We start from the raw sequence: 24,761 nt of genomic DNA, 5'->3' as shown, positions 1-24,761 counted from the left end.
TCCTCTTTACACTGCCCTCTCTCTACTGTCCACAAACTGGACAATCTGTTTTCGAGCGTGGGAGATGACTGGAGTGAGTGGAATGATTGGAGTACTGGGCTCAGTAGCACCAGGAGTTGAAGCACCAGGAGTTGAAGCTGCAGGTGTTGAAGCAGCAGGAGTCGAATCTGCAGGTGTTGAAGCGGCAGGACTTGAAGCTGCAGGTGTTGAAGCGGCAGGGGTTGAAGCACTGGGGGTCCCACCAGGGGTAGGGCCTGGTGTTGTACCTGGAGTGGCAGGGGTGACAATGACAGGGGTCAGGACTGGACTTTCAGCCCCAGCTCGAGCCTCAAGTCGCGGGGTGGATGTGACGAAGCGAGCCTCCCTGATGCGGTAAGGACTTCTGTAGCTGGAGATGGGCGACAACTCGGAGCCCCAGCCGAGATAGCTTCCACTGGAGGGAGACTGTGCATCCGCGCTGAAGTACAGTGTAGTGCTAGACTCTCCGGGCATTGATGTTTTTTTCTCTGGGGAACCAATCAGGAGAGGGGATCGTCGTTCAGGTGACCAGCCGGGAGTCTTGATGTCCAGAGAACCTGCAGAGGACGAGGCCTCAGTCAGGGTTGCAGCATTGCTGTCGATGTGGCGGAGACTTCCTGGTTGCCGGGGAGATGAAACTGTAGGTGAGCCGTAAGCAGCGCTCTGAAAGTCTTCATCACCTTTGAAAATGAAACCACATTCAGTTTAAGGTATGTGCAAGTTGTGTTTAAAACGATATGCGCATTTCCTACAGAGAATGTCATGCAAGAGATAACCACTTCTACAATGGCTACAGAAGATTTCTATTATAATTTTCAAAAATAAGTCTGAACATAAAATACTTTTTTGAATGCTGAGTCTAGTTAAGATTAAAAGATAAAACTGATGGTTTACTTAGTGACCAGAAAAATACTTTATACAGAATATATACATATAAATACAGAAAAATACATTTCTGCAGAGAAATCATCTTCCCATATCATTTGTATATGTGTCACTGCATAAACTTCTTCTTGCAACAGCAACAGCATTTCCACACTTGCTCTGCTTGTGAGTGAATTACCTCAAACTACCAAATTTAAAGCAGCAAAATTACTGACAGCATGATTGTGGATACCAGGAAGGCAGGTCTGAGCAGTGCAGACTGTGGTGCTGTCTTGGTATTCAAACCCAGAAATTTTAAAGATGTGCAATGAATGAAGCAGACAAGGCACCTCATCCAAAAGTTCACCCTGTGGGAGGTGGCTGGTAACAGATGAATGTGTGATCAGGTCATAATAACAAATGAGCTAAATGCTGGAACACAATGCAACCACACAATACAGTTGTTGGGTACAACATCCAGTTTGGAGACACACAATGTGCTGCACTGATTCAACAACGCACCATCACACCATGTTGTAACAGAGAAGGTTAATTTATTCATGGCCAATCATACACGGCCAGTGGGATGAATACTCATCGGTTGGAGCATTCAGTGACCTGGTTGCACATTACATCACTCCTGTGATTCCCCTACGCTGACATCAACCCATCTGCACCACCCGTCAAACTTTTGGCAGCTGCCCGAGGCACTGATGTTTAGTCAGCTTTAACGACGGGACGCTACAGGTCCTCTGTTGGATCAAGTCCACTACCTGTAGTGTCTGCCTCTGGGATCTAAGGTGATCCAGGGCAATACTGAGCAGCGGTTTATTTTTCCCTGGTGACTGTTTGTGTGTGTGTGCACTCATTAGCAAGCTCAATGTGCATCAGGAATCTAACCTTTTTCCTCTGATTGCTGAGCGCTGGACTCTTCTTCTGCACTCTCTTCAGGAATGACCTCCTGGACTGGGATGACCTCTGGAAACATTCTAATATCCTGGATTGTTGTGGGAGGAGCTTTTCTCACGGGTCTGGCGATTACACTGGAGTGAGCTGGTTTTGGTGGTTGGACCACCTCTCTCACCTGTGGGGCAAGACAGATGACTAAGACTCAGACTGCTGACAGACCTTTCAGTAGCCATCCTGAAGGCTGAGCCTAGTAATGTTTGTTCTCATGACCACATGGGTTGCAACATGTTTTTCCACTGTCCTACTGAATTAGTCTTTACATCAATACGTTCATTTTACACACAAACAAGAATCTTAAAGCCATTACTTAGAATTTTTAAGCTATTATAAAAACATATTCTACAATTTGTCTGAGGGCGTGTATTTTTTGTTTGGAGCAACATAAGCTAATCCCAGTTAAAAATGGTACAGTCTATATACTGCTTTCCGTTCATTCGTCTCAGTGTCCCCTGTGTCTTTTTGATACTACCATTAGGGTCCACAAAAGTCTGATTTTTTGGCCACTTGAGATCAACAGAAACAAGTTCTGAACATTGATATATCATCATTTTTTGAGTTGGCACAGCAAACTTGTTAGCAAACTGTTGCTAATTTAGACATCCAGCAGTTGCACAGCAAAATTATCATTCATTTGAAGTTGTGTTTCTGTTCACCTGGTGAATGTAAGTCTAATATTGATTCTCCTTTAGCTCTGTTTTTGATCTCTTATCAACTTCTGAGGGAAATATTTGGCTCTTTAGCTCATAATGCACCACTATGTTTACCAGCTAGTTGCTAACTGTGTCCATTGGCACTGAGCAGGAAATGTACAGTGAGTTTCAATAGCTTTTTCTCTGAAAACGACGCTACGAGGGTGGTGAGAGTGAACCAAAACAGAAGTAGCAGGCCGGAGAACCAAACAATGACCTGAATCTTGTTATAAAGTTCCATAAAGAGGGGAGCCTGTCTCACTACACATTTATTACATTGTTATTGTAAAAAATATTGATTATGGCTGCTTTAACTTATGTATATTTATACAGGATACAGTATATTGCTGTGTCCTTAGTTAAAATGATCATTTAAGTGAGGGATAAATTAAATAAAGATCTTGCCTGTGGAGGTTGGGTCACCTGTGGTGGAGGTGGTGTAGGAGCTGGTTGTGAGATCTGTGGAACCTGCGGTTGAATAGGTGGAAGCTGACAAATGACAAGAACGAGAAAGAACAATAAAATCTGTTATATCTCTAAAGTCACCACATTTAGGCCACATGCCAGTGTTTACTCCAAGAAAACTTTTCCCATGATGTGACATGTGAAATCTTTCCACTGAAACTAATACTGAAACCACTCACTAATAGTGATGCAACACATAACAGATCATGTGACAAGAGAGGTCTCACCACTGAAACCTGAACAAAACAACAAACCTGAGGCATACAAGGTTCATCAGGGGAGTGAACTTCTTCAGACAGACCCATGAGACCGGCCAGCCCTCCCTCACCATATGCCGACCAGATCGTAGATACATCCCCAGTCTTTAGCGCCAAGCGAATCAGCAGCCAGTGGTGATGCTTCCAGCCCTCCCATTGGATAGGGAGATCCATGAGGGTCGCACCACCTGATTAGATTAACAGCCACAGTCATTATGATAGATAGATAGATAGATAGATAGATAGATAGATAGATAGATAGATAGATAGATAGATAGATTGATTGATTGATTGATTGATTGATTGATTGCTTTAGAAAACAGACCAGACAGTGTTGCATGACGATGGAAAGTGGGTGTGACTTTTTCCTCCAATGAGAGTGTTGATCCACGCTCCGTGCAGGCTCCACCTATCCCCCTGTGGCGAATACTCTGAAAGATCTCAAAGGACTTCGGGTGGAGGAAACGGTAATACAGAACCAACGCTATCAAACCTGGAGAAAGAGAGAAGAGAGACAGGGAGGACTTGAGATGGAAGCGTGCAAGTGCATAAAAAATGTCTGAATCTCAAAATAAAACAAAGAAAAGCATCCTACTGACAGTCACGTTGAAAATCATAAAACAACCTATCTGAAACACATGAGAGGCTAAAACCATGATCCATCATCTGTGAGCCTTATTCATATCCTGTTACTTTACCTCATAGTTGATGTAATCAGTTCAATCAGATCTCGAGGACATCATAGCTGAGATCAAAAATGATCTCTATTAATTAATCAAAGGGCAAAATGTGGTTGAAAAGTGAAAGTTGATTGGACGTCTACATGACAGATAATAATTTAAAATATGATGTTAGAAAGGCTGGAACTGTAACCGGACCGTGGAAATAGGATGTTCAGAATGTATTGATCTATACAAGTTCTAATATTAGTTGGATACAAATTTTGCCACCTGATTCCCAGATGTGCTGCAGCCACCTATTGGCTGGTTTAATTAATGCACCTTCAGAAGTGGGTAGGCTGAGCAGTTGGAGTGCGACAGGCTTTAGAGGGGTGATGATGATGAGGTGCTGTGTGTTTCTGATATACTGTGAGTAGTTTCTGGTTTGTTCTTCTTTGGAGTGTTTAATTAGTACCTGTGTAGGGAATATTGTCCATCTTACCTAACCTACACTTGAGATTACTGTGCTGTGCAAATATGTGAATTATCCTGCTCTTACATGTAGTTTCCTCCTCATGTCTTTGTTCATGTGCATTGCTATTTAAAGCATAGCTTCACACTTTCTCAAGTGTCTTAAACAATATTCAGGTGTCCATATGAACACTGAAACATGTTTTTCTCTCTGTAATCATTCCTCCTGTTCATACTGACCATTAAGAGATTTCTTCATAATGCACTTACAATGTAAGTGATGAGGGACAAACTCCACAGCCCTCCTTCTGTGCAAAAATGTATTTAAAAGTTTATCTGAAGCTAATATGATCTCACTTAATTAATCAACAGGCAAAATGTGGTTAAAATACTCAAATGTTTTTCCAGTATGACTCAAAATCAGGGTTATTACATGAATGTATTTCAAAAAGTAAATATATTCATTTGACTGCTGTTGAAACTATGGTTACTAGATGTCTAATAAACTTCACTCTTCACTCTGTGAAGTAGTTCTGCTACTAAATAAATCAATAAATGTCTTAGAACAAACATCTGTGGAAAATAAGACTTGACCAAAGAGAGAATGTGTTTGCACTTGAACATGAATACAGTATGTGGTTGTGTGTGTCTCACCAATAAGGAAGCTGCAGAACACTGCAGCTGGGATGCCGACAGTGTCCCATGACACCATGGTGAACAACCAGGAGGAGGCCAGGAGAAGAAAAGCGTTCTCTAAGAACATAGCCTGAGGAAACACAGAAAGATAGTTACCTCAACTTAAACATTTAGCTGTTATATTTGACTGCTACATTTACATCTTGTGTTGTTTACTCATCTTATATCTGACTGTTATTCAACTAGTATCTTAGAAATAACACTGAGGCAACATTTCCATCTTATATGTGCCATTTGGTGGACAGCTGGCAGTTATCAGAGCCACGTTAAGATTAACAGGACCAGATTCATTTTCATATTAAAAAGCACCATCAGTATATACAAAAATTCTTTCAGTGTTTATTGTCTCATACTTAACCCATGTATTTAAAGGATAAACCTAGTGATTTTCTATTTTTTTCTTATTGTCAACAAATCTCATGTGCAGAGTCAAACTAACATTTAACTCATCCTTACAAGTATTATGCATGTATCAAAAGCCTGATATAGCTTATTCCTCTGTGCCGTAGACCTCTGTTGTTGTCCAAAAAGTATTAAAAACACGTCAATGAGTCACACTGCTGCACGGTGTGACATGTTCCTTCATCCCTGAAGACGATGGTTACTGTAGTATGTTTAGAAAAAGATCCAAAGAGTAAAAATGGTGATAAGATTGTAACTCTCAGGAGAGAGATTCCTTGTGTGGCTCCATAAGGTTCCATTTACAGAGCTTCGCTAGCTTGTTGTGCTACATATCACTCTTGAGTGCTGAAATTTATAATGTGACTCACTGACTCACTGTTTTTAATAGTTTTCAGACAACAGAGGTCTACAACACAGAGGAATACGATATATCAGGCTTTGGATACACAAACAATACCTGTAAGTAGATCAGTTCATTGTTGGTGTGGCTCTACACCCAAGATTTATTGACAATATAAAAAATATAGAAAATCACCAACCTTATCCTTTAATGTGTCTCATATTTTCTCAAATTCTGTTTAAGCACATAGCTGTTTCTTTACATCAAATATCAGCACTGTTATACTGACTGTTGGGGAACTACTTGCATATTAAGTGGCAGAAAGGGATGGACTCAAAAGTTAATTTGTGTATTTTTTTTACTTCATAAACATGGAAATAATTCTTTTCATCAAATAATTTTTTTTCTCTTTTTATGTTTTATCAAAAGTTGAGTCACAGTGTTGCTGTTTTTTTTTCAGAGCCCCTGCATACGAAATAAATATTGACCATGAATTTTGATTCATCTAAAAAGTAGAGACCACAAACATCCACTTACCAGGTAGAACCCAGCCATACGGTATCTGGATTGACCGTACTTCACATTGAGGAAAAAGAAGATGTGAATGGCTCCCAGAACAAGGTTGAAGAGTCTCCATCGACTAGTTGAACGTATGATGTCGGTCTGCTGAGACACCATCCAGAAAGTTGCACCTAGCCAGTGTACACCTGACACACACACACACACATACATCATTTTAAAAATTTTTACTTCACATTTATACATAAACACACCATTTCAGACAAATTGCTAACTATAAACTGACGGCGGAGGTTTACCATGACAAGGCGACCTCAACAAGACTAATCTCTATGATGTGACCCTGCAGTAGTTAAATATGTTTGGCTGAGAAACCAGCACTCATTCAAACACACCTATCATGCCATTACCCAACAGAAAATGGACTGTTAAGATTCAACAAATAGGACCTTTGAGATGAAGCCTTGGACTCACCAATAACTCCTAGGATCCACTGTTTGAAGATACGTGTGAAGAGCATGAGAACAGCAAATCGAGATCCCAACATACCAACCTGCAGACAGAGAAAGATACATGTCATATGTGTCATATACACAGTTATAAACAACACATATATGAATATATTTATCATTATATTAATACTGTTATATTGAGGGTGTTGTAGATAGATATAGACTTGGGTTGGATTTTGCTTTTTTTTAAGTAACAACAGGAGGTGGGGGGGGGCAACAGAAACTGCTCTGACTTTGCAGATGACGTTGAGTCTCTGCTGGGATCTTATGTTGTACATAATGGTTGTTGTGAGGTTGTTTAAATAAGCTCACCCTCCATAGCAGTCGACAGAGAATGGCAGCAGGGGTCATTTGCAGGTGTCCTGGTCTGATGAGTGAACAGGCTCGGGCATAGAGGACCAAGGCCCAGGCAAGCGATAACAAACACACCGCAAAACATACTGAGGCTGGAGGGGAGAGAGGGCAGGAAGGTTTCTTTAATCCATATTTATCTTTTTTAAATCTGGAACCTACATGGACACAGTAAATTATATTTTCTCAATAGATTTAAGAGTCTGAAGTTGTTCTGCAGTCAGACAGTCAGAGGAGTCGCCTCTTCCAGGACTTCAATATTACATTTTCCCATAAACGCATTAGTGTGTAATGAATCTATTGTGGTGTAGATGTGATGCAGGAAATGGATAACCAGACTAATTATACTCCCTGTAACTTTAGTTTATTGTGATAATATGTGTTGTTTTCCATTAGTGAGCCTCACATTAGCTCATACAGAACCAGTTATGAACATATATGAACATATAAAGAAACAGCTGCATCTCAGCAGGCACTAGCTCTCTCGATGGTGGTGTGTGGACCACCAGAGATTCCTCATACCCCTAAAACAGTTACCTAAATGTATTTTGCTGTTATTGTGTCATTGCAGGATAAGTCTTGTCAGATGATCCATAGTCTAATATCACCAGAAACCCTTTAAATGCAAATATTTGATAACCTCAACAAATACTGGGCGTACTTTTACTACCATCACACTCAAAGCTATATGTGCTTCTTCACTCCTTCTCATCCTACTAATACATACTAACTAACTTCTGTTGACTCTTGCTCTACCTGGAGATTTGATTCCTATATCAGTACAGATGAGCACGTAGGTCTGCAGCAGAGTCTCGGGGAGGGTGACCACCAACGCCTCGAAGAGACGTAAGGCAGATACATCAGCCTGCTGCATGATCTCACTGTACACATCCTCATCTGGCAGACACATACACTGCAACAGCCTGTGAGGGCCGGAGATTGATAAATGGAAAACAGAGTGAGAGATAGATTGATAGAGAGGAAAAAGGAAATGTCAACATACTGTATACTCATCATACATCATTAAACAAATATTTTTATTTTGTTCTTCTTTACTGCTCCTCGTCAACCAGCTACCTGTTAGCACTGGCATCAATGTGATTGTTCATTGACCAATTAAAGCAATTTTGGCCCTCATTTACCCACACATACATAAAGTCATCCCACCTTTTGAAGATACCCAGGTGCAGTACATGGGTCCAGATGAGAGACTTTCTGCGGATGCGTCCATCTGACAGGTACCACAGGTAGCTGAGACACTGGGGACCCCAACCTGGGAAAAACAGAATGAAACATAAATAAAATATGACGTATCTATCATTCTATCTAGTTGTTATTGTGGTTGTCTTGTTGATATAATCTCACCCGGCAGCAGGAACAGTGCAGTGAATGCGGCAAGATGGGCGTAGCAGTAGTTGTGACCCACCCACAGGTAGTACACAAAACAGTAGATCACTGGGGAAACAGGAGAAAAACACATGTACTGTATAAACAGGCTGCACAGCAACACACTTATGATCAGGATGTACTCTGTTTCTGTAATAAAAACACATAAACTTGGGCAGATAAACCCAGTGATGGAATCTATTCAATGTTACTGTATACTTCTACTTCATTTCAGGATGAAATATTGCACTTTTTACATTTATCAGACAGCTGTAATTACTACTTACTGTACTTTGCAGATTAGGGTTTTAGTATCTGTTTATTAATATGGTGTATTCTTAAAGATTAAACTACCTAACAGTATAAAAAGTAGTTAGAAAATAAGCTACACTTTGTCCAGTTGCATCATTAATCATCATTATCATCAATGTGTTCTTTACATGTTGATGCATCAGTAATACTCATGTAATATATAATAACATTGATGGGGGCCATTTGATTTGCCACTTTAATACACTTAGTATGTTGCTGATAATGCCTCTTTATTTTAGAGTAAATTAAGTTACGTAGGATTTTGAAAGCATGACTTGTAATGTGTTTTTAAATTCTTGTATCTCTTCATTTACTTGAGTAAAAGATCTGAAAACTTCTTCCACCACTGGACAAGTAACATCAAGGATCCCTCCAGACATGTTTAAGATGTATATAAAACACTTTAAATAATTATTTGTGTCTAATATGGTTTTTCCACAAAAAAAAAAAAAATTATCTCATTAAAATCCTTAAAATGACATCTACTCCTCCTCCCTCATAAGAAACTCTAGAAACTATGAATATGCTAATATTGTTCATTTCAAAAGTTTAACTGTCGGATACAAACTGTCTCCTATTTCAGTAAAAAGCAAAAGTCAGTTCTCAGTGAATGTACACTTTAGGCTTCAAGTTTCCACATCACACTTGTGAAAGTTGAATACTGGACCACGAATGGCTCCAGACTAGTTGTGATGTCACAAATCCTGCTCATTAGGTACACGCCTTAAACTCAGATTTTCAGTGAGCATAGAGAAATGTTTCTTCTTCAGCAGATGAAGGTGAAAACAGCCTTTTAGTGTCAAACTGCACATACATCATTCTTCACAATGAAGCTCAAATATCCAACTGAAGGAACAAGAAGGAAAACACATTTTTGACTGACTGGAGGGGGACTTTAAACTTAGTTAGAGAAAACTTGCCTGCACACACAATCAATTGATCATTATGATTAGAACAGATCTCCTGTAAATCACGTTTTTTATTACTGTATATCATTGTAATATACGGTACTATTTCTAAGGAAAGATGATAGTTGCCTCTTGATATTGAAACCAGTATACTCCAGTTTTAAATATGAATAAGACTTACATTGCATTACAATGCTGCTTACGTTGCAGTGCTTAACAGAAATGTTAAATCCAGACTACATTATCTGATTAGTGGCTGACTGCTAGGACATAAAACATTTTAGTGTTAATGTATTTTGTGAGTGCCAACACTTTTTCATATGACCTCTGTCCATCTCATCTAAGATTTATTGACAACAAAGATACCTCTCCCCTTCTAGCTACACTCACAGACACTCCTCTTCATCACTCTGCAGTTCTGCCTCCTCCCTCCATCCCTCCATCCATGTAATCTGAACCGTTTAAACTGCCAAACAGGCGGGCTGTCCGGGCAGACTAGGCCCGGGCCTGGGGTACGCCCATCCCCTCCTCCATTCATGCACCTCCAAAAAAAAAAAGGGCGCTGAAATATGACAACATGGCTCCCCTTTGTTTTTATTTAGGGAACCACACAGAAGCTGAAACGATGCAGCTGGAGAAGAGAGGAGGGAGAAAACTCTGGCGTGAGTCTGCAGTTTTGCGGCATGCAGGATTTCATAACATGCAGGGTATAAATATAGGAAAGAGGCGCACTGCTGCAGACTCTGTTCTGACTCTATTATTCATGACAACATAATTAAGACACAGAAGTGGAACAAATGTTTAACTTAATGTTAGATTATTGCACATTTTAAAACAGACTAATATATGACATGCAAAAGCTTCTTGTCTCATCTAGAACAGGCGCGGATCCCTTGAGCACCCGCTGTCTGCTCCCCACAGTACATCATATACTGTGCCCAAAAACATACATGCGCGTGCACACACCAACAAAGTCAAATAATATAACCAGGGATGCGCACACACGCACACACATATGTACCATCACTTCCATCACCACCAACACACCGTTAGTGACACAACACTCATTTCTAGTGCGTGTGTGTGTGTGTGTGTGTGTGTGTGTGTGTGTGTGTGTGTGTGTGTGTGTGTGTGTGTGTGTGTGTGTGTGTGTGCGTGTCCCAGGTAGGACTCACGCGCCGTCCTCTCTGCAACGATGAGAAATGCGGTAAAGGCGAAGACGCAAACTTGGCAGCACGGTATGCAGGCGCCTCCGTGGTTCGAAGTCGCCGTGTAGTCTCTCATAGCGGCATTAAAGCGTGAACTCTCTGTCCCAGAATAACGGTGTTATCGGTGTGTGTTGGTCTGAACAGACAGATAGACCGCTGTCCAGCTGCTGCAGCCCGCTCTATGAGCTCCGTGTTCCCGTCCCAACGTCACCGCCCGTCCCGTTAAAGCGGCAGCACTGAGTACAAGCATCTGTGAGACTGAAATGATCAGTATTTATTGGTCAGGCATCGTCCTGCTTCATGCTGAGGACTCACCACCACAATGCTCTTCAATGTTCAAGCCTATTTTGCATTTTCCTCTTACTTCTCCTCTTTAATTGTCTTATAAAACATGGGTATTTAGGGCTTTTACTTTGCCTTAATATAATTTTCATAAAAACAGAATGGCCTTTAATTAGCAGGACATTTATCTCTTCATTAAAGTAATAGAAAATATATTTTAGTTATTAGTCACAAAGATGCTCACAAGTGACTTTAAACTTACTTTTGTCCCGAAAAGAAAACTCTATGTCTATGTTGGATAAAAGCAATTATGACTGAATGTGTCATCTTATTTATGATGACAATGTATTTTTTTTAGTGGACATGTAACATGTTGACATGGTGCCTTCTACAGAAGAAGAGCAAAGTAAAACCCTAAATACTAAAGTGACAAAACTAACATTTTTCAGGGAAATAGTAGAGTTCACAGAGCCAGAATTACAGTAGCAGCTCTGAAACTTTCATTAAGGTCCATTTAGTAGCTGTTCTGGAGCTTTCTGTTATATCATTTGAACAATCTAATTGTAAGTTTTCTTTCTGTCTTAATTGTCCTCTATTTTACATTCATCATCTATTATTTTCAAGTTGTATGTGGATGGTGAGGAGTGGTCTGATGAGTGGAAGGTTGTTGGGCAGAGGAGCATTATGGACACCAGGGGGAGCCTGACTCCACGGTAATTAACACATTGTCACAGATTACGCAGACATGATATGGTGCATAGATACTCAGTCCAGATTCTTGTCCATCACTGCAGAGACCCTGACTTGCTTCATCAAGTGTTTAATGAACACAACTGAGCGTGTTCATCTGATTCTTGCCGCTGCATTATAGTGACTTGTAGATTCTGGGCAGTAGGAGGTGAAATTGGAGGTTAAATTAATTGCACAGTTTCTCAGAGTGAATCTGAGATGCTCGATAAATGACGTCTGATTGCTAGAACATAGAAAACTTAAACCTGTTAATAATAGTAACCAAAAACAACTCAGCACAACATCCATGTTCCAACCATTATGTCATATAGTAATGTAAAGCACATTTACTCAAGTACTGTACTTAAGTACAGTTTTTAAATACTTAATTACTTTCTTAACCCTCTTCGTCTTCTGTGGGACATAAAGCCACAATGAGCTCACTATATATTCTTGTTGGCCTCCCCCCAAGTTCAGTTCATCTTGGCTAGTGCGTCCATCACAGTTCTTCACTAGATCATTTTTGGTCTTCAATGCCCGTTACTGACACCTCATGGTACTGTTTGGTACAGTATGCACTCAACGTGGGTATACGTGGGTAAACATGGGGATCTAACTAGTTATAGACATCATCTGTCTGTGCTGCCTCTATATCTATAGAGGCCTGCACTCTCTAAAACCAAAGGGTCCTGTCCGACCACAGGCCCTGCCTTTCCCTCTCTGACCACAGTACACTATGTGTTTTCAGCGCTAACTTAGTGCCCCCTCAACCCTACTGTTAGTCGTGCCCTTGACCTTTGTGGTCTGTCAGTATCTGTGACCTCCAGTGCTGGTTGTCTTTGGCACCACTTCCCTGCCCACCAAAGATGCTTCATTGTGCTTAAGGTGGAAATTAAAGGTGGATTTTTGTCACTGCTGCCCCAGAAAAGAAAGCATTACAGAAATACACACACATGTCCCACCCTCTCAGAGGAAGAGATACACGTCGCCACAGCACCACCAAGAGCCACTATTGTGATTTTAATAAGGGAATTTATTCAATAATATGTACAGAAAACAATTTTCATAAAATCCTGGAATGAAAGTGTTTTACCTTTTCCAGCTCATTAACAAAAGAGCCCCCCAAAAAAGCAACATGATCCTCTTAAACAAGATGATCTGTTGTCTTAATGCACATCACACAACTGATAACACAACCCAGTCTACAGATGCAACCAACAGACCTGTTAGGTTATCTGTGATGTACTTTGAATGGCTCACCAACCACCACAGTCATGTTTCCTTCCTATTAGGATGCATTCAGTTTATTTGGGGGATGCAAAAATTACAACAGTAGAAGCACCAGTATGTGTAAATCCATCTTTTCCACGGAGCAATGTCCCCATTTCACTCTCTGAATGTTCTCTCTTCCTTTTATCTTTAATCTTACAAAAAAGGTTCCAGGTCACACACCTTGATTGTATCACTGAAAAATGTTCAAACAACACAGTCTCACCAAGGTTTGAATGCATACATGAATGCGAGGCGTATGAGCTGCTGCACGGCTCCCACTCCTTCTTTATACCAGCTCCATGTTTCTCTAAAGCACCTGTTACAAATGTGAGGTTGAAAAGTTATAAAAACTTGTGTACAGTAGCTCCAAATTGGTTGCCACAAGTTACGTTTCGCAGGATGTCTCCAGGTAGAGCGTCAGATCACTTCTCTGTGTGTAAACATGAGTCTTCTGAACAGATCATGACAGCAGTCGTCTGTGGGTCCACTGTATCTTCACTTGTTGGTTCTTCAGGGAATTCTTCTTCCAGACATGTCAGTGTGATCCTTTATCAGAGGAGTAAGCCGTCACCACTCATATGTTGTCCTTGTTGTTTATACAGTGGAGGGAACTGCTCATGGCAGCTCTGGCAGTAATAGTTTGATCTGTAAGAGTCTCTTTGGTCAGTGTAACCTTTCTGTCTAATGAGTTATGTTGATTTCATAAAGTGTTTTTCCGTTTGTTCACTGACTTATTCACCTTTCATCCATCTGTCTGCCTGTCTACATGCTGTCCCTCAGTCTGTCTGTCTCTCTGTTTGTCCATGTGTCAGTAATATCTGTTGAGGCTTTGAGTGACTGTACTGATGTCTGGCTGTCCATTCATCCAGATCTCTCGGAGAATCCTTTCCCGCTCTTCTAGCCGCTGGGCCCGGTCCAGCTCTGATGATACACACACACACACACACACACAGAAAGACAAAAAGGTTAAATTACCCTCCTACACTGTCCATTCACATAACCATCATATTCCACATCACTACCGAAAGGACTTTCTATTTTTAAGTACGAGTGTGTGTGTGTGTGTGTGTGTATGCCTGACAGTTGCGCCCACAGAGATGAACAGAGAGCATCTATGAGTTTGTATAAACGTGTACTGACACAGTAGAAAGCTAAATTCTAAAACATAGAAATGGAAACTGTACATGGTTACAGCTCTGATTTTAGTAACCAATTTGTTCAAATGCACGTTCCTGTTAAACAGCCATGACTGATCAATATGTGTCAGCTGTTTTATTTTAGAAAGAATTTCTGAACTGTTTTATTTTACTCACAAATTGTCTTTTTAAATATTTTCAGCTCTTGTCAGTTTTTCTACTGTTTTCTAGAACTGCAAAAATTAGTTGATTAATCAATTAGTTGATTGTCAGAAAACTAATCTGCAACTATTTTGATAATTTATTCATCGTTTTAGTCCATTTTTAAGCCAAAATGCCAAATATTTGCTGATTCCTGCCTCTCAGATATGAGGATTTTCTGCTTTTTTCTGCTTTATGTAAGTAAGTGAATATCTTTGGATTTTGGACTGTTGGTCAGACAAAACAAGACATTTGAAGACATCACCCTTGGCTTTGGCAAATTATAATATTTTATAAACTAAACAATTAATCAAATAATCAAGGAAATAATCGGCAGATTAATTCATGATGAAAATAATTTTTAGTTGCTGCCCTGCTGTTTTCTAATCAATTTTGTTTAAAAGATCATAGCAGTAACTTAATGCATAATGAACAATTTCTTAATATGCAGTCTGAACAGTAAGAGTGGACACTATGAGCATCAGATCACTTAAATCACACAAACCAAAACAAAAAAGGTTATCACTTCTTTTGTTTTCAGTGGAAAACAGTTGACCAAGAGGTGTGTGGATTATTCAGATTGACTGAGGCGTTTCTTTTTTAATTTCAAATGTAATTTAGCCCCTGTGTCACACCTGCACTGCATGAGACATTCAGTATTTTAGTGTTTTATCTCCTACGAATATGGATATGTGTCACGAGTCTTTCTATGTATAGGGTGTGTGTGTGTGTGTTTCTGTGTGTGAGAGAGAGATACCCTCAGCTGATGTGAACATGCTGGCGTGCAGCAGAGCTCTCTCAAAGCGTCTGCGTCTCCGTGCCGACAGGTCAGACGTATCATCCCAGTCCTCTGATTCACTGTCCCCAGCAGGCTCGGTCCCTCCAGATGCAACAACAGCCGTGTTGTCTGGATTACTGTCACCGGGCTGATGGTGGGGACAGCTGTGATGGCGACGCTGATGTTTGTTCCTGTGGCGCTGGCGATGATGCTTACTGTTGCCATAGCGGCAGTCTGCTCGACAGTGTATCTGGAAGACGATGGCACAGAGTGTGACAAGAAGACCAACACACACACCACCCAGAAACACCAGCGCTGTCCTCTCGGGTTGGTCTGAGGGAAAGAGAGAGAAAGGATAACCAGATAATGAAAAAAAATAGGAATAGTTTGCAATAAATTAGACAGTTATTTATATTAACTGCTGCGAGGAAGGAGAGAAAGTACAGTCTCTCCTTCCTCCTCTGCTCCCACTTCCATCTCTTCCTCTGCTATTTCCAGTTCATCTGCATGTCAGCGTCTGATTTGTTCTTTCTCACCATGTTGTTGTTTCAGATCCTGCCATCTCTCACCTGTCCACCTGCCTACACTGTTCAGTTTCCACTATCTCCTGTCATTCGATCCCGCTCACCTGTTCTTCATCTTGCTCTTAGTTATTTTTGTAAGTGTGACAGATTGTGTCTCATAACATTTGAGGTGTTGCAGCCACCTGTCTGCTACCTGTTCTCTGTTCACCTGCTGACTCCTTGTAACAGATCTGCTACTGTCTTCTTTATTCATGTTTCCTCCGAGTAAACAAGTGTTTTAATCTACACCTTAATTTTCCAGAATTAGTGACAACATGAAGATACATACAGCTCAGGATAAATGATTTTTTCCAAGATAATTTGATGAGTTTTTGAGTAGGAATTTAAATTTCAATTCTCACTCACACACCAATGGCAGTGAGAAACCATGCAAGGTACTGACTTGATAATGGGGAGCAATTTGGGGTTGCTCAAAGACACTTTGACATGTGGGAAGGAGGTGATTGGTGGTGGACCTGCTCTACCTGCTGAGCTTTTATTATGATTTTTTTTTTGTCTTTTTAATAGAGCAAATGTCAGGAGTATACACATGAGAAATGCACTTAACAAAGGTCGCTTTAAATCCAAGACCAATATTCTTGTTAGACTGTAAGAGTATTAGAGTAAAAGACCTTATTTTAAAAAGTGTGGCCCGGAGCCCCAGAGGGTTCCTTGTGGGAGTCCATGAGGTCACACAATCACACATTGCAGTCTCTCTGATTGGACCTCCATACCTGCAATGAAGGTGTAAGCTGCCAGCATGTTGCTCAGCAAGGCCATCTCCTGGGAGACCACCTTCACCTCCATATTTGGGCTTCCTGTCGTTGGAGCGCTCATGATTTCACATGGAGTTGAGCTTATTGTGCTCTTCTGCAGGCGTCACTGAAGCTCAGTGGAGTTCATACTTCATGTCTCCTCCACAGCTGTGCAGGTGGATTGTAGGTTTGAGGGGTGGCGGGTGAGAGGAGAGTAAGAGATAACACAGAAGAGAGAGGACAGAGAGGAGGAGTGAGTGAGTAATGACAGAGGTAAGAGACAGAAAGAACAGATGAAGGGTGGGAGGGAGAATGATGGAGATGCATTAGTGACAGTTTTTATTGACAAATCATTACCATGTTCAAAAATAATAATGCATACTGTAGACACTCCCTCTAATTTAGATTTCCAGCCAAAACCTGAAAATTGATAACCTACTGTCTGCATGAAAACAGATTTATGTTAGCAGTGAGATATGGAAACTTAACCTTTAGAGGTTTCTGAACCTCTGGAGTTTGGCACTCACACTAAGTATTATTCACGCTCGTTAAATTGATCCAGACTCTGCAGCTATGTTAAGAAATATGCTCTCGTAAAATAAAGATCTCAAATCATTCCTGTTTATCCGTGACTGAAATATGTCTTGTGTGGAGACAAGTTCAAGTTATTGAGGTGCCATTTGACAAATTGGAGTTGATTATAGAGTACTGTGGAAACGCTGCAGCCTAACCCCTTAATCTATACATCACTCCCCACTTCCCCCCTCACCATAAACATGCCTGAGCTGTTAGTCTGCAGAGTTTGGAGGAGAAACATCCACGAGGCATTCATACCTCAGATAAACTGTCACATACCAATAATCAAATGTAAGATCACACTCATACAGTACACATACATATACATGAAGTAGTAAAGCAAATAAACACACACACACCTTCATGCACTCATGTAGGATACACTCAAAGGCTGCACACACAACATACACACACACACACACCAACATATAACATTATGTACAGAGGAAAATTATCTAGATAACTTGGGGGAAGAACAAGATTGTAAAGTGGATTGTAAAGACTTTCTTGTTCAGTGAAGTAAAAATTAAAAACTTGTTCTCATAGCAGGCTTGAATAGTTGTCATGGACTGTGGACACACTCTGTGTTCAACTGACATACTGAATATAGTTTCATGCTTACGTCAGACAAGCTTTTAAAACATTGAAGCCTGAAAACTCAGTTGTGTTGAATCTAATCTACACCTTGGACACACACACCTGTTAAACAGTGTTAAATTCTTGCACTGTGAGAATCCACCATAAGATGTCCATGTGACATTTAGACTTCAAACTTACAGTGTGACAAGTACACAGGATTGAGGGGTCATTGTTTTGTATTGTATAATATGAGGGATTTATGGAAGAAAAGCATAACTCTACATTTTAATTTAGCCTAAACAGTGATACTGCTGCAAGCTATTTTCCAAATCATAATAGTTGAGTAGAAACAACTATGAATCAAGGGAGGTTAAGTAAATTGGTCATCAGTTTATTTATAATGATTCTTATTCAACCACTAGGTGGCAACAAATCACCATCAATGTTTCTGCCAACTTAAACTTTATAGCAGGTAGGCTAAATACAATCAATTCAGTCAGATTAAGATGTGACTGGTCCTGCAGCTGGTCACAAACACATAGACACATTATACAGACAAGACGTTGCTGTCAAAGACCAGTTCATGCACTGGACCAGGACTGAGCAAAGTCTCAGAACAAGACACATATCTATAGTCTGGAGATTTTTAAAAAGCCACACTGCTTCTGCCCTGTTGCTTGGCTCTAGTTTCACAGGTCTTCAAGGATAGGTTCACAATTTTTCAAGCCTGTCCTAAAACAATAGGTGCTGTAATCATTCCTCTTGTTCATCCTGACCGTTAAAGGATCCCTTCATAATGCGATTTCAATGTAAGTGATAAGGGACCAAATCCATAGCGCTCCTTTTGCAAAAATATCTTGTGTCAAAGTCCCTCTTTTTGTTATGATCCTTCCACTGCAGCTGAACAGGAAAACACTGTCTGTCAAGACACAAAGAGGGATTTTTTTGACTATTGTTTTAAGACAGACGCAAACAATTGTGAAACTGCCTTTAATGCTAAATAACTATAAAATAACTCTTATGGATGTAAAATCACACAGAATTCATCCAAATAGGAGAAACAAAGCAAGCTGTTATTGGGACACATACACAGCACTCATAGACTAAGCTACAGTAGTTTGCACCAGCCAAGTTAAATGTAGAGATAGAGATAAATAGTTCTATACGGTATTGTCTAGACATGTAGCCCCACACCCAGTTACCTCTTCTGAAACTCCCCCACATCACTCAGAATTATACCTTCAGTGTGTGTGTGTGTTATTTGATGGCTCTGGTATATAAATCGTAAATACCCTGACAGGTCGAGACTAACTGATGGTAGAGAGATATTGAAGGAGATCACAGATGGGAAGTGGGTACACAGGGCATCCCTGACCAGTCAGACTAATAGAGCTCAAGATCCTTCATTGTGACAGGAGAGGAGGATTGAGAGAGATGGAATAAAATGAGCAAGGAAGCAGATAAAGAGGAGGTGACTCCACTGTGTCAGCCTGTCTTTCTTCTTTCTAAGCTGATCTGCTCAGTCAAAGGGCTCCACAGCCTGGGGGACAGAAAAGGTCTCATCATGTTTTTATCTCGGGGCGACACCTTGCCTAAATTGCCTAAGTGCTCCAACTTACAGGAACTTACACTTTCCAATACAGCAAGTTTTGGGGAGTTTAGCCTGAATGGAGAACAAAAATATGTAGCTCAATAGTTCCCAACTTGTATATGTGAGGTGTCACAAGTTGATTAACACATTAGGAAAGAAAAATAAAAACAAATTTGCTACATAAAACTATGACTTTTCTCTTATCTTTGCTTTTAAATTGTAAAATACTAAAATACTTTTTGCCTTGTTATGACCTCGTTCAAGTGGCCACAACAAATGGGAGACACACTATGTAAGAGTTTCACCAAAAGATAAGTTTAATAACCCAAATTAACTAAATATTTAAAGTATGGGATGTGTAAATCAGTGGTATCACTAGTGTATGTGATGCATGAGTGTGTGTGTGTGTGTGTGTGTGTGTGTGTGTGTGTGTGTGTGTTTGTGTTTGTGTTGTAGGGTGCATGAAAGCAACCAAATCTAACCAAATCTAAAGGGGTGCCTGTAGGAGAGAGCAGAACTGCAGCAGCACAGCAGATGAGTATCAGAGAGAAAGCTGTCTGCTGCAGTCAGGCTTAAATAAGCCGGGAACCCACTGGGGTCCTCAGGTGTTCCAGGTTACACTAATGATCCACCTGCAGAGTGAACAAAGACAGGTGAACCACACGGCAACCCTGAGATGACAGCAGGGGTCATCACAAGCTCTTCAGGCTTCTAAAAGATATTCAGGTTAAACAATTTGAGAAAGAAAGATCCTTCTTTGCATGAACTGCTTTAGAGGGTCATAAGACAAACTGGTTGGGAACCACTGACCTAAATTATAGATTGTTTGATGCTCTGTGCTCTCAGATTTACACACACTGTGTTGAGTGATAGCAGGTGACTTACAGTAAAGTGCATTAACTGAAAAAATGTAAAAACGTGAACTAAATGTATGACAATAATTAAAATATTTAAACATTTTGAACTACTGAGGCCTTATGTGTTCCCATCAAGGGCAATCATACTTACATATATTATTACATTACATGTAACGACATCTGGTTAAAAAGTGGTTACATACAGTAACCACTTACAAGATTGAACTATGCTGTCATTCCAAAAATGATCCTGTAAACAATCCTGTAAATAATCCGGTTTATATCAGTTAATGTCCAGCTAATAAAGGCTCACTTCTCTTACTGTGGATAATGCAGATTAGCAACTATCACTCAGTACAGTTACAGAGTTGTGTGATGGTGGCAGATAAAAGCTTATTGGGTTCACCAACATTCAAATCCTGCAACATCCTACAGTCCCCTTTAAGCAGCCCCCCTTTCAAAGATAAATGAATTCTGTCCTGAGTTACTTTTATTCTCTTTCTCTGTAATATTGTAGATAAGCAAACACATATTGAGTGATGCATTACATCTGAACTGTGCTTGAAGCCTAATTACACTATAAAATCATACATGCCTTAGTTAAAACTTATTACTTTCATTCTTCACTAACATTTCATAATGTTTTCATCCGAAAGTTTGTAAATCTCGTCTTCCAGATAAATTCAAACTCTGTATATGTGATTGAAGCCTCATTATACTAATCAAGTTATGTAAGTATTGAACCCAGAGTAGAGCAGGGTTAAAAGGACACAGACGTTTACTGTATTTCCCTTTTTTTCGTAGAATTTCTTAATTTTATGAATGTGTCAGTTATGAGTTTCCTAGCTGACAACTTTCAACACAGCTCATTACATGTGAACGTGTAGTCAATAACTGTTTATGAGCCTTTTACCCATTACACTCTTTATTGATTATAGGCTAAATGACTTAATGATGATGACAGACCAGATTTCATGACAAACATTAAACTGTAAATGTTAATATCATATCATAGAAACTGCAATAAAATTCTTTAAAACAGCACAGGAGTGTAACAGTGGCAAAACGGGTGTGTTGTACGCTCATGTTGTGAAGCTGTGAAGACGTGGAGTTTGGCCTGGCAGAAGTTTGAACTCAAACAGATAAAAAATGGATGATGCTCTCAGAGAAGATGAAACTGGCCTATTTTTTAAAGGAGGATTTCAGCTGTAAAACCCCAAACAGACGATGCAGCACTCTTCACCTGTTAGTGAAAACTGAGATCACACTGAAGTACAAATGGTTTCCTCTGTCATGTTTTTGTGCCCAGTAAAAGGAAGATTTGTCTCATCCTCTAGTGTTCATTAGCATAAAACAAACCTCGGGCGCATGCAATTATGTTACAAAACCAATGCAACAGTCAAAAAGTGAAGCATCAACACGGCGAGTGCAAGAGGAAGCAACACAGCAACAAATCACATGACACTGCAGTGCAAAATAACACAAAAAAATACAACACAACCTCCGAGCAATTCTAAATTCACTGACTGTCAGGGTCATTTTGTGATGTTGTGTGTAAATGCTGCAGGACGTGACTGCCCTTCTCTCTCCCTTTCTCTGGCTCGCTCTCCACTTCTGTCTTTTGGATTTGACAATTTGGGTTACTGTTTGTTACAGCAAAAGTCATGTCATCACATGCTATCATAAATAATTCATAGTTCAATATATTCATAGCACGCTTTTTTTATATTTAGCATTTCATAAATCACACTTTGCTGTTTTAAACACTGAAATATAAAAACAGCTTTGATCCTTTTGTTTCATGTGTCTATACAACATTTATGAACAAATGCCAGCAGAGAACACATGAAAAAAAACAAAAAAAAAACAGAGACAGACATCCATCACAGGTGGATGTTGTGTAAAATCATACCAAAATGTACTATCAGGCAGCTGAACATCACAGTTATGGTAATATGAGACACATGGCCTCCAGCAGTCACAGTCTGTCCAACAGTCTAGACAACAAGACCTGTTTATACTGATGACATGACTACGCATGAGAGGATATTTATCACTGTTTATCCTGCTCTATCTATCTATCTATCTATCTATCTATCTATCTATCTATACATCTATCTATCTATCTATCTATCTATCTATCTATCTATCTATCTATCTATCTATCTATCTATACATCTATCTATCTATCGATACGTCTATTTAAACTATCCAACTGGACTGTCTATCAAAAATAACGAAAGAATAGTCAACAATTTGGGAAATTCACTTAATTTCAAAATTCAAGTAACCTCTTTCTTGTGACTATGGTAAATATGTAGTCAAAACCGCCGACCAGCACCTCTAAAGCTCAACAGTTAATGTGTTATTTCTCATTGTTTTCGTACAAAATAAGAGGCGTAAAACGTCAAATCACCTTTATACGGGGGTTATGCACAGGACTAATTCTTGGCTGGGACCAGTGACTTCCTGCCATCTTCGCTGATTGCCTAGCAACTGGTGACGGACAGTCAAGAAACAGTCCAGCAAATAACCACTGAATTGATATTTTTGCATGTTAATTTTTATATGGATTAAAGAAACAAGATATAATGTGTTCATTACTGAGTGTCAGTGCTGCTAAGCAGATGTTGTCCCCTTTGTACAGAGCCAGGCTAGCAGTTTCCCTTTGTTTCCAGTCTTTGCGCTAAGCTAAGCTAATCGGCTGCTCGCTCTGGCCACATATACAGATATGAGAGTGGTATTGATCTCCTCATTCAGCTCTTGTCAAGAAAGCAAATAAGTGTATTTCCCAAAACTATTAAATGTGGTTTAAACTACACAAAGAACTGAATGATTCAGGTTTATTGCATGTTGTTGTATGTTTTCAGCCACAGAAAAGTTGATATGCAAGCAGCTTTTTTTGTGCATGTGTCATCCTGTGTGGTATAATCCAATCTTTTTTTTTTCTTTTTTTTCTGTTTTTTGCTCTATGACCAACAGTTACACCAAGATACTTTCTTTTTTCTCCTTTTTTTCCCCTCCTCTCTGTGTCTCTCTCTCTGTGCAGTCTGGCCAAACTCTTATGTGGCACAATAGCTCTTTGTTTTTCTCCATGTGGTTGAGAAGACTATATGGTTCCTATGCCCGCAGCTTAGCCCACATTGTACGCCAGCACCCACACACACACTCACACACACATCGTACTCATACTCATCACACTTAAAGCGTATTTCTCCCTCTGTGTGTGTGTGTGTGTGTGTGCGTGTGTATGTGTGTGTAATTCTAATGCAATGTGACACTGGCCTTTCCCTCCTCTGCAACATTGCTATCTGACATGACCTGCAGAGAGAGAGAGGGCAGAGACAGAGACAGAGAATGTACACAGAATTAGAAACGTAAGAGACGGAGAGAATTAGAGCAAGAGAAAGCAAAGATAGTCGAGAGGGAGAAAGAGTCATGTGTGGAGGGGAAAAAAAGTCAGCAAGAAGAGAAAGAAAACCTACGCCACACTAGACAGCATCATAATATGAAAGTCTCAACACACATACTGTTTATACTTACATTTCAATGATGCCAAGATCCCATTTGAAGTGTTTCCTCCTCTCCTCTCCTCTCCACTCCTCTCCTCTCCTCTCCTCTCCTCTCCTCTCCTCTCCCCAACTCTTATCTCCTCTCCTCTCTTCTTCTCCTCTCCTTCCTCCTCTCCTCTCCTCTCCTCTCCTCTCCCCAACTCTTATCTCCTCTCCTCTCTTCTTCTCCTCTCCTTCCTCCTCTCCTCTCCTCTCCTCTCCTCTCCTCTCCTCTCTCTCAGCTCTGGTCCTCTCCTCTGGACTTATCCGCTCTGAACTCCTCTACCCTCTGCACTCTACTCTCTCCTCCCCTTTCCTCTCCGATCCTCTCCTATTATCTCCTCTCTGCTCTTTGCCTTTCCCTCAAAGAGAAAAGAAAAAACAGTATAATTATATGTATAAATCTTCTGTGTCCTCCCCCAGTTGTCAGATAGGCCCACGTATACAAGCCTTCCTCTTCTCTTCACTTTCTTTCCAGCGGTAAGAAGATACAAATTAAAAATTTCAGTCATTCTCTTTTTCCCTTCAGTTCTTCTCTCTTTGACGTAGCAGCAGCAGCAGCAGGAGGGGTGTTGCTCCGACTGTTTTCCAGAGTGCAGTTCTCTGATATTCCATTTTAGTTTTTCCAGGTTATTTTCCAGACAGAGAGGTCAGGCCTTCAGGGCAGAAATGTGACATAAGAGACCCCGACAGGTTGACTTAATCTCTCTCTTCTCTCTCTGCCAAATGTCTGCAGCCTTTCTAGCTTTTCTCTCTCTCTCACATGTACAGTACTTTAACGAAAGCACACACACACACAGTCACACACATAGTAAATGCAGATTCGCTGCTTCTGCCTTCTCGGTTTCTCTCCCTGTCGTCCATG

At 40.3% G+C, this 24,761-nt stretch overlaps 2 protein-coding genes across 2 annotated transcripts; both read right to left on the bottom strand.

Annotated features, from left to right (window-relative positions):
• xkr5b (XK related 5b) lies at positions 1–11,189 on the bottom strand. Its single transcript, XM_042415492.1, has 13 exons — positions 10,994–11,189; positions 8,578–8,667; positions 8,380–8,485; positions 7,969–8,135; positions 7,174–7,307; positions 6,824–6,902; positions 6,368–6,537; positions 5,047–5,158; positions 3,588–3,755; positions 3,260–3,450; positions 2,946–3,029; positions 1,783–1,966; positions 1–698 (listed from the first exon to the last, which is right to left on the bottom strand). The coding sequence occupies exons 1-13, from the start codon at positions 11,100–11,102 to the stop codon at positions 7–9; spliced, it is 2,286 nt and encodes a 761-aa protein (XP_042271426.1). The 5' UTR covers positions 11,103–11,189; the 3' UTR covers positions 1–6.
• Positions 11,190–13,074: 1,885 nt separating this feature from the next.
• eva1a (eva-1 homolog A (C. elegans)) lies at positions 13,075–23,949 on the bottom strand. Its single transcript, XM_042415065.1, has 4 exons — positions 23,889–23,949; positions 16,722–16,910; positions 15,404–15,757; positions 13,075–14,230 (listed from the first exon to the last, which is right to left on the bottom strand). The coding sequence occupies exons 2-4, from the start codon at positions 16,822–16,824 to the stop codon at positions 14,118–14,120; spliced, it is 570 nt and encodes a 189-aa protein (XP_042270999.1). The 5' UTR covers positions 16,825–16,910; positions 23,889–23,949; the 3' UTR covers positions 13,075–14,117.
• Positions 23,950–24,761: the final 812 nt, after the last annotated feature.

Source organism: Thunnus maccoyii, chromosome 1 (assembly GCF_910596095.1).
Source record: "Thunnus maccoyii chromosome 1, fThuMac1.1, whole genome shotgun sequence".
Taxonomy (NCBI): Eukaryota; Metazoa; Chordata; class Actinopteri; order Scombriformes; family Scombridae; genus Thunnus; species Thunnus maccoyii.
The sequence above is the reverse complement of the archived record's forward strand: the minus strand, read 5'-3'. Positions and strand labels throughout refer to the sequence as shown.

Coding starts and splice junctions, on each gene's coding strand:
- eva1a (XM_042415065.1), bottom strand. CDS start 16,824: ATGAGCGCTCCAACGACAGGAAGCCCAAATATGGAGGTGAAGGTGGTC. Junction 15,758..16,721: donor AGCTTACACCTTCATTGCAG/GTATGGAGGTCC, acceptor TCTTTCCCTCAG/ACCAACCCGAGAGGACAGCG. Junction 14,231..15,403: donor CATGTTCACATCAGCTGAGG/GTATCTCTCTCT, acceptor GTGTATCATCAG/AGCTGGACCGGGCCCAGCGG.
- xkr5b (XM_042415492.1), bottom strand. CDS start 11,102: ATGAGAGACTACACGGCGACTTCGAACCACGGAGGCGCCTGCATACCG. Junction 3,030..3,259: donor ATGAACCTTGTATGCCTCAG/GTTTGTTGTTTT, acceptor GTCATTTGTCAG/CTTCCACCTATTCAACCGCA. Junction 1,967..2,945: donor AGGTGACCCAACCTCCACAG/GCAAGATCTTTA, acceptor CTTGCCCCACAG/GTGAGAGAGGTGGTCCAACC.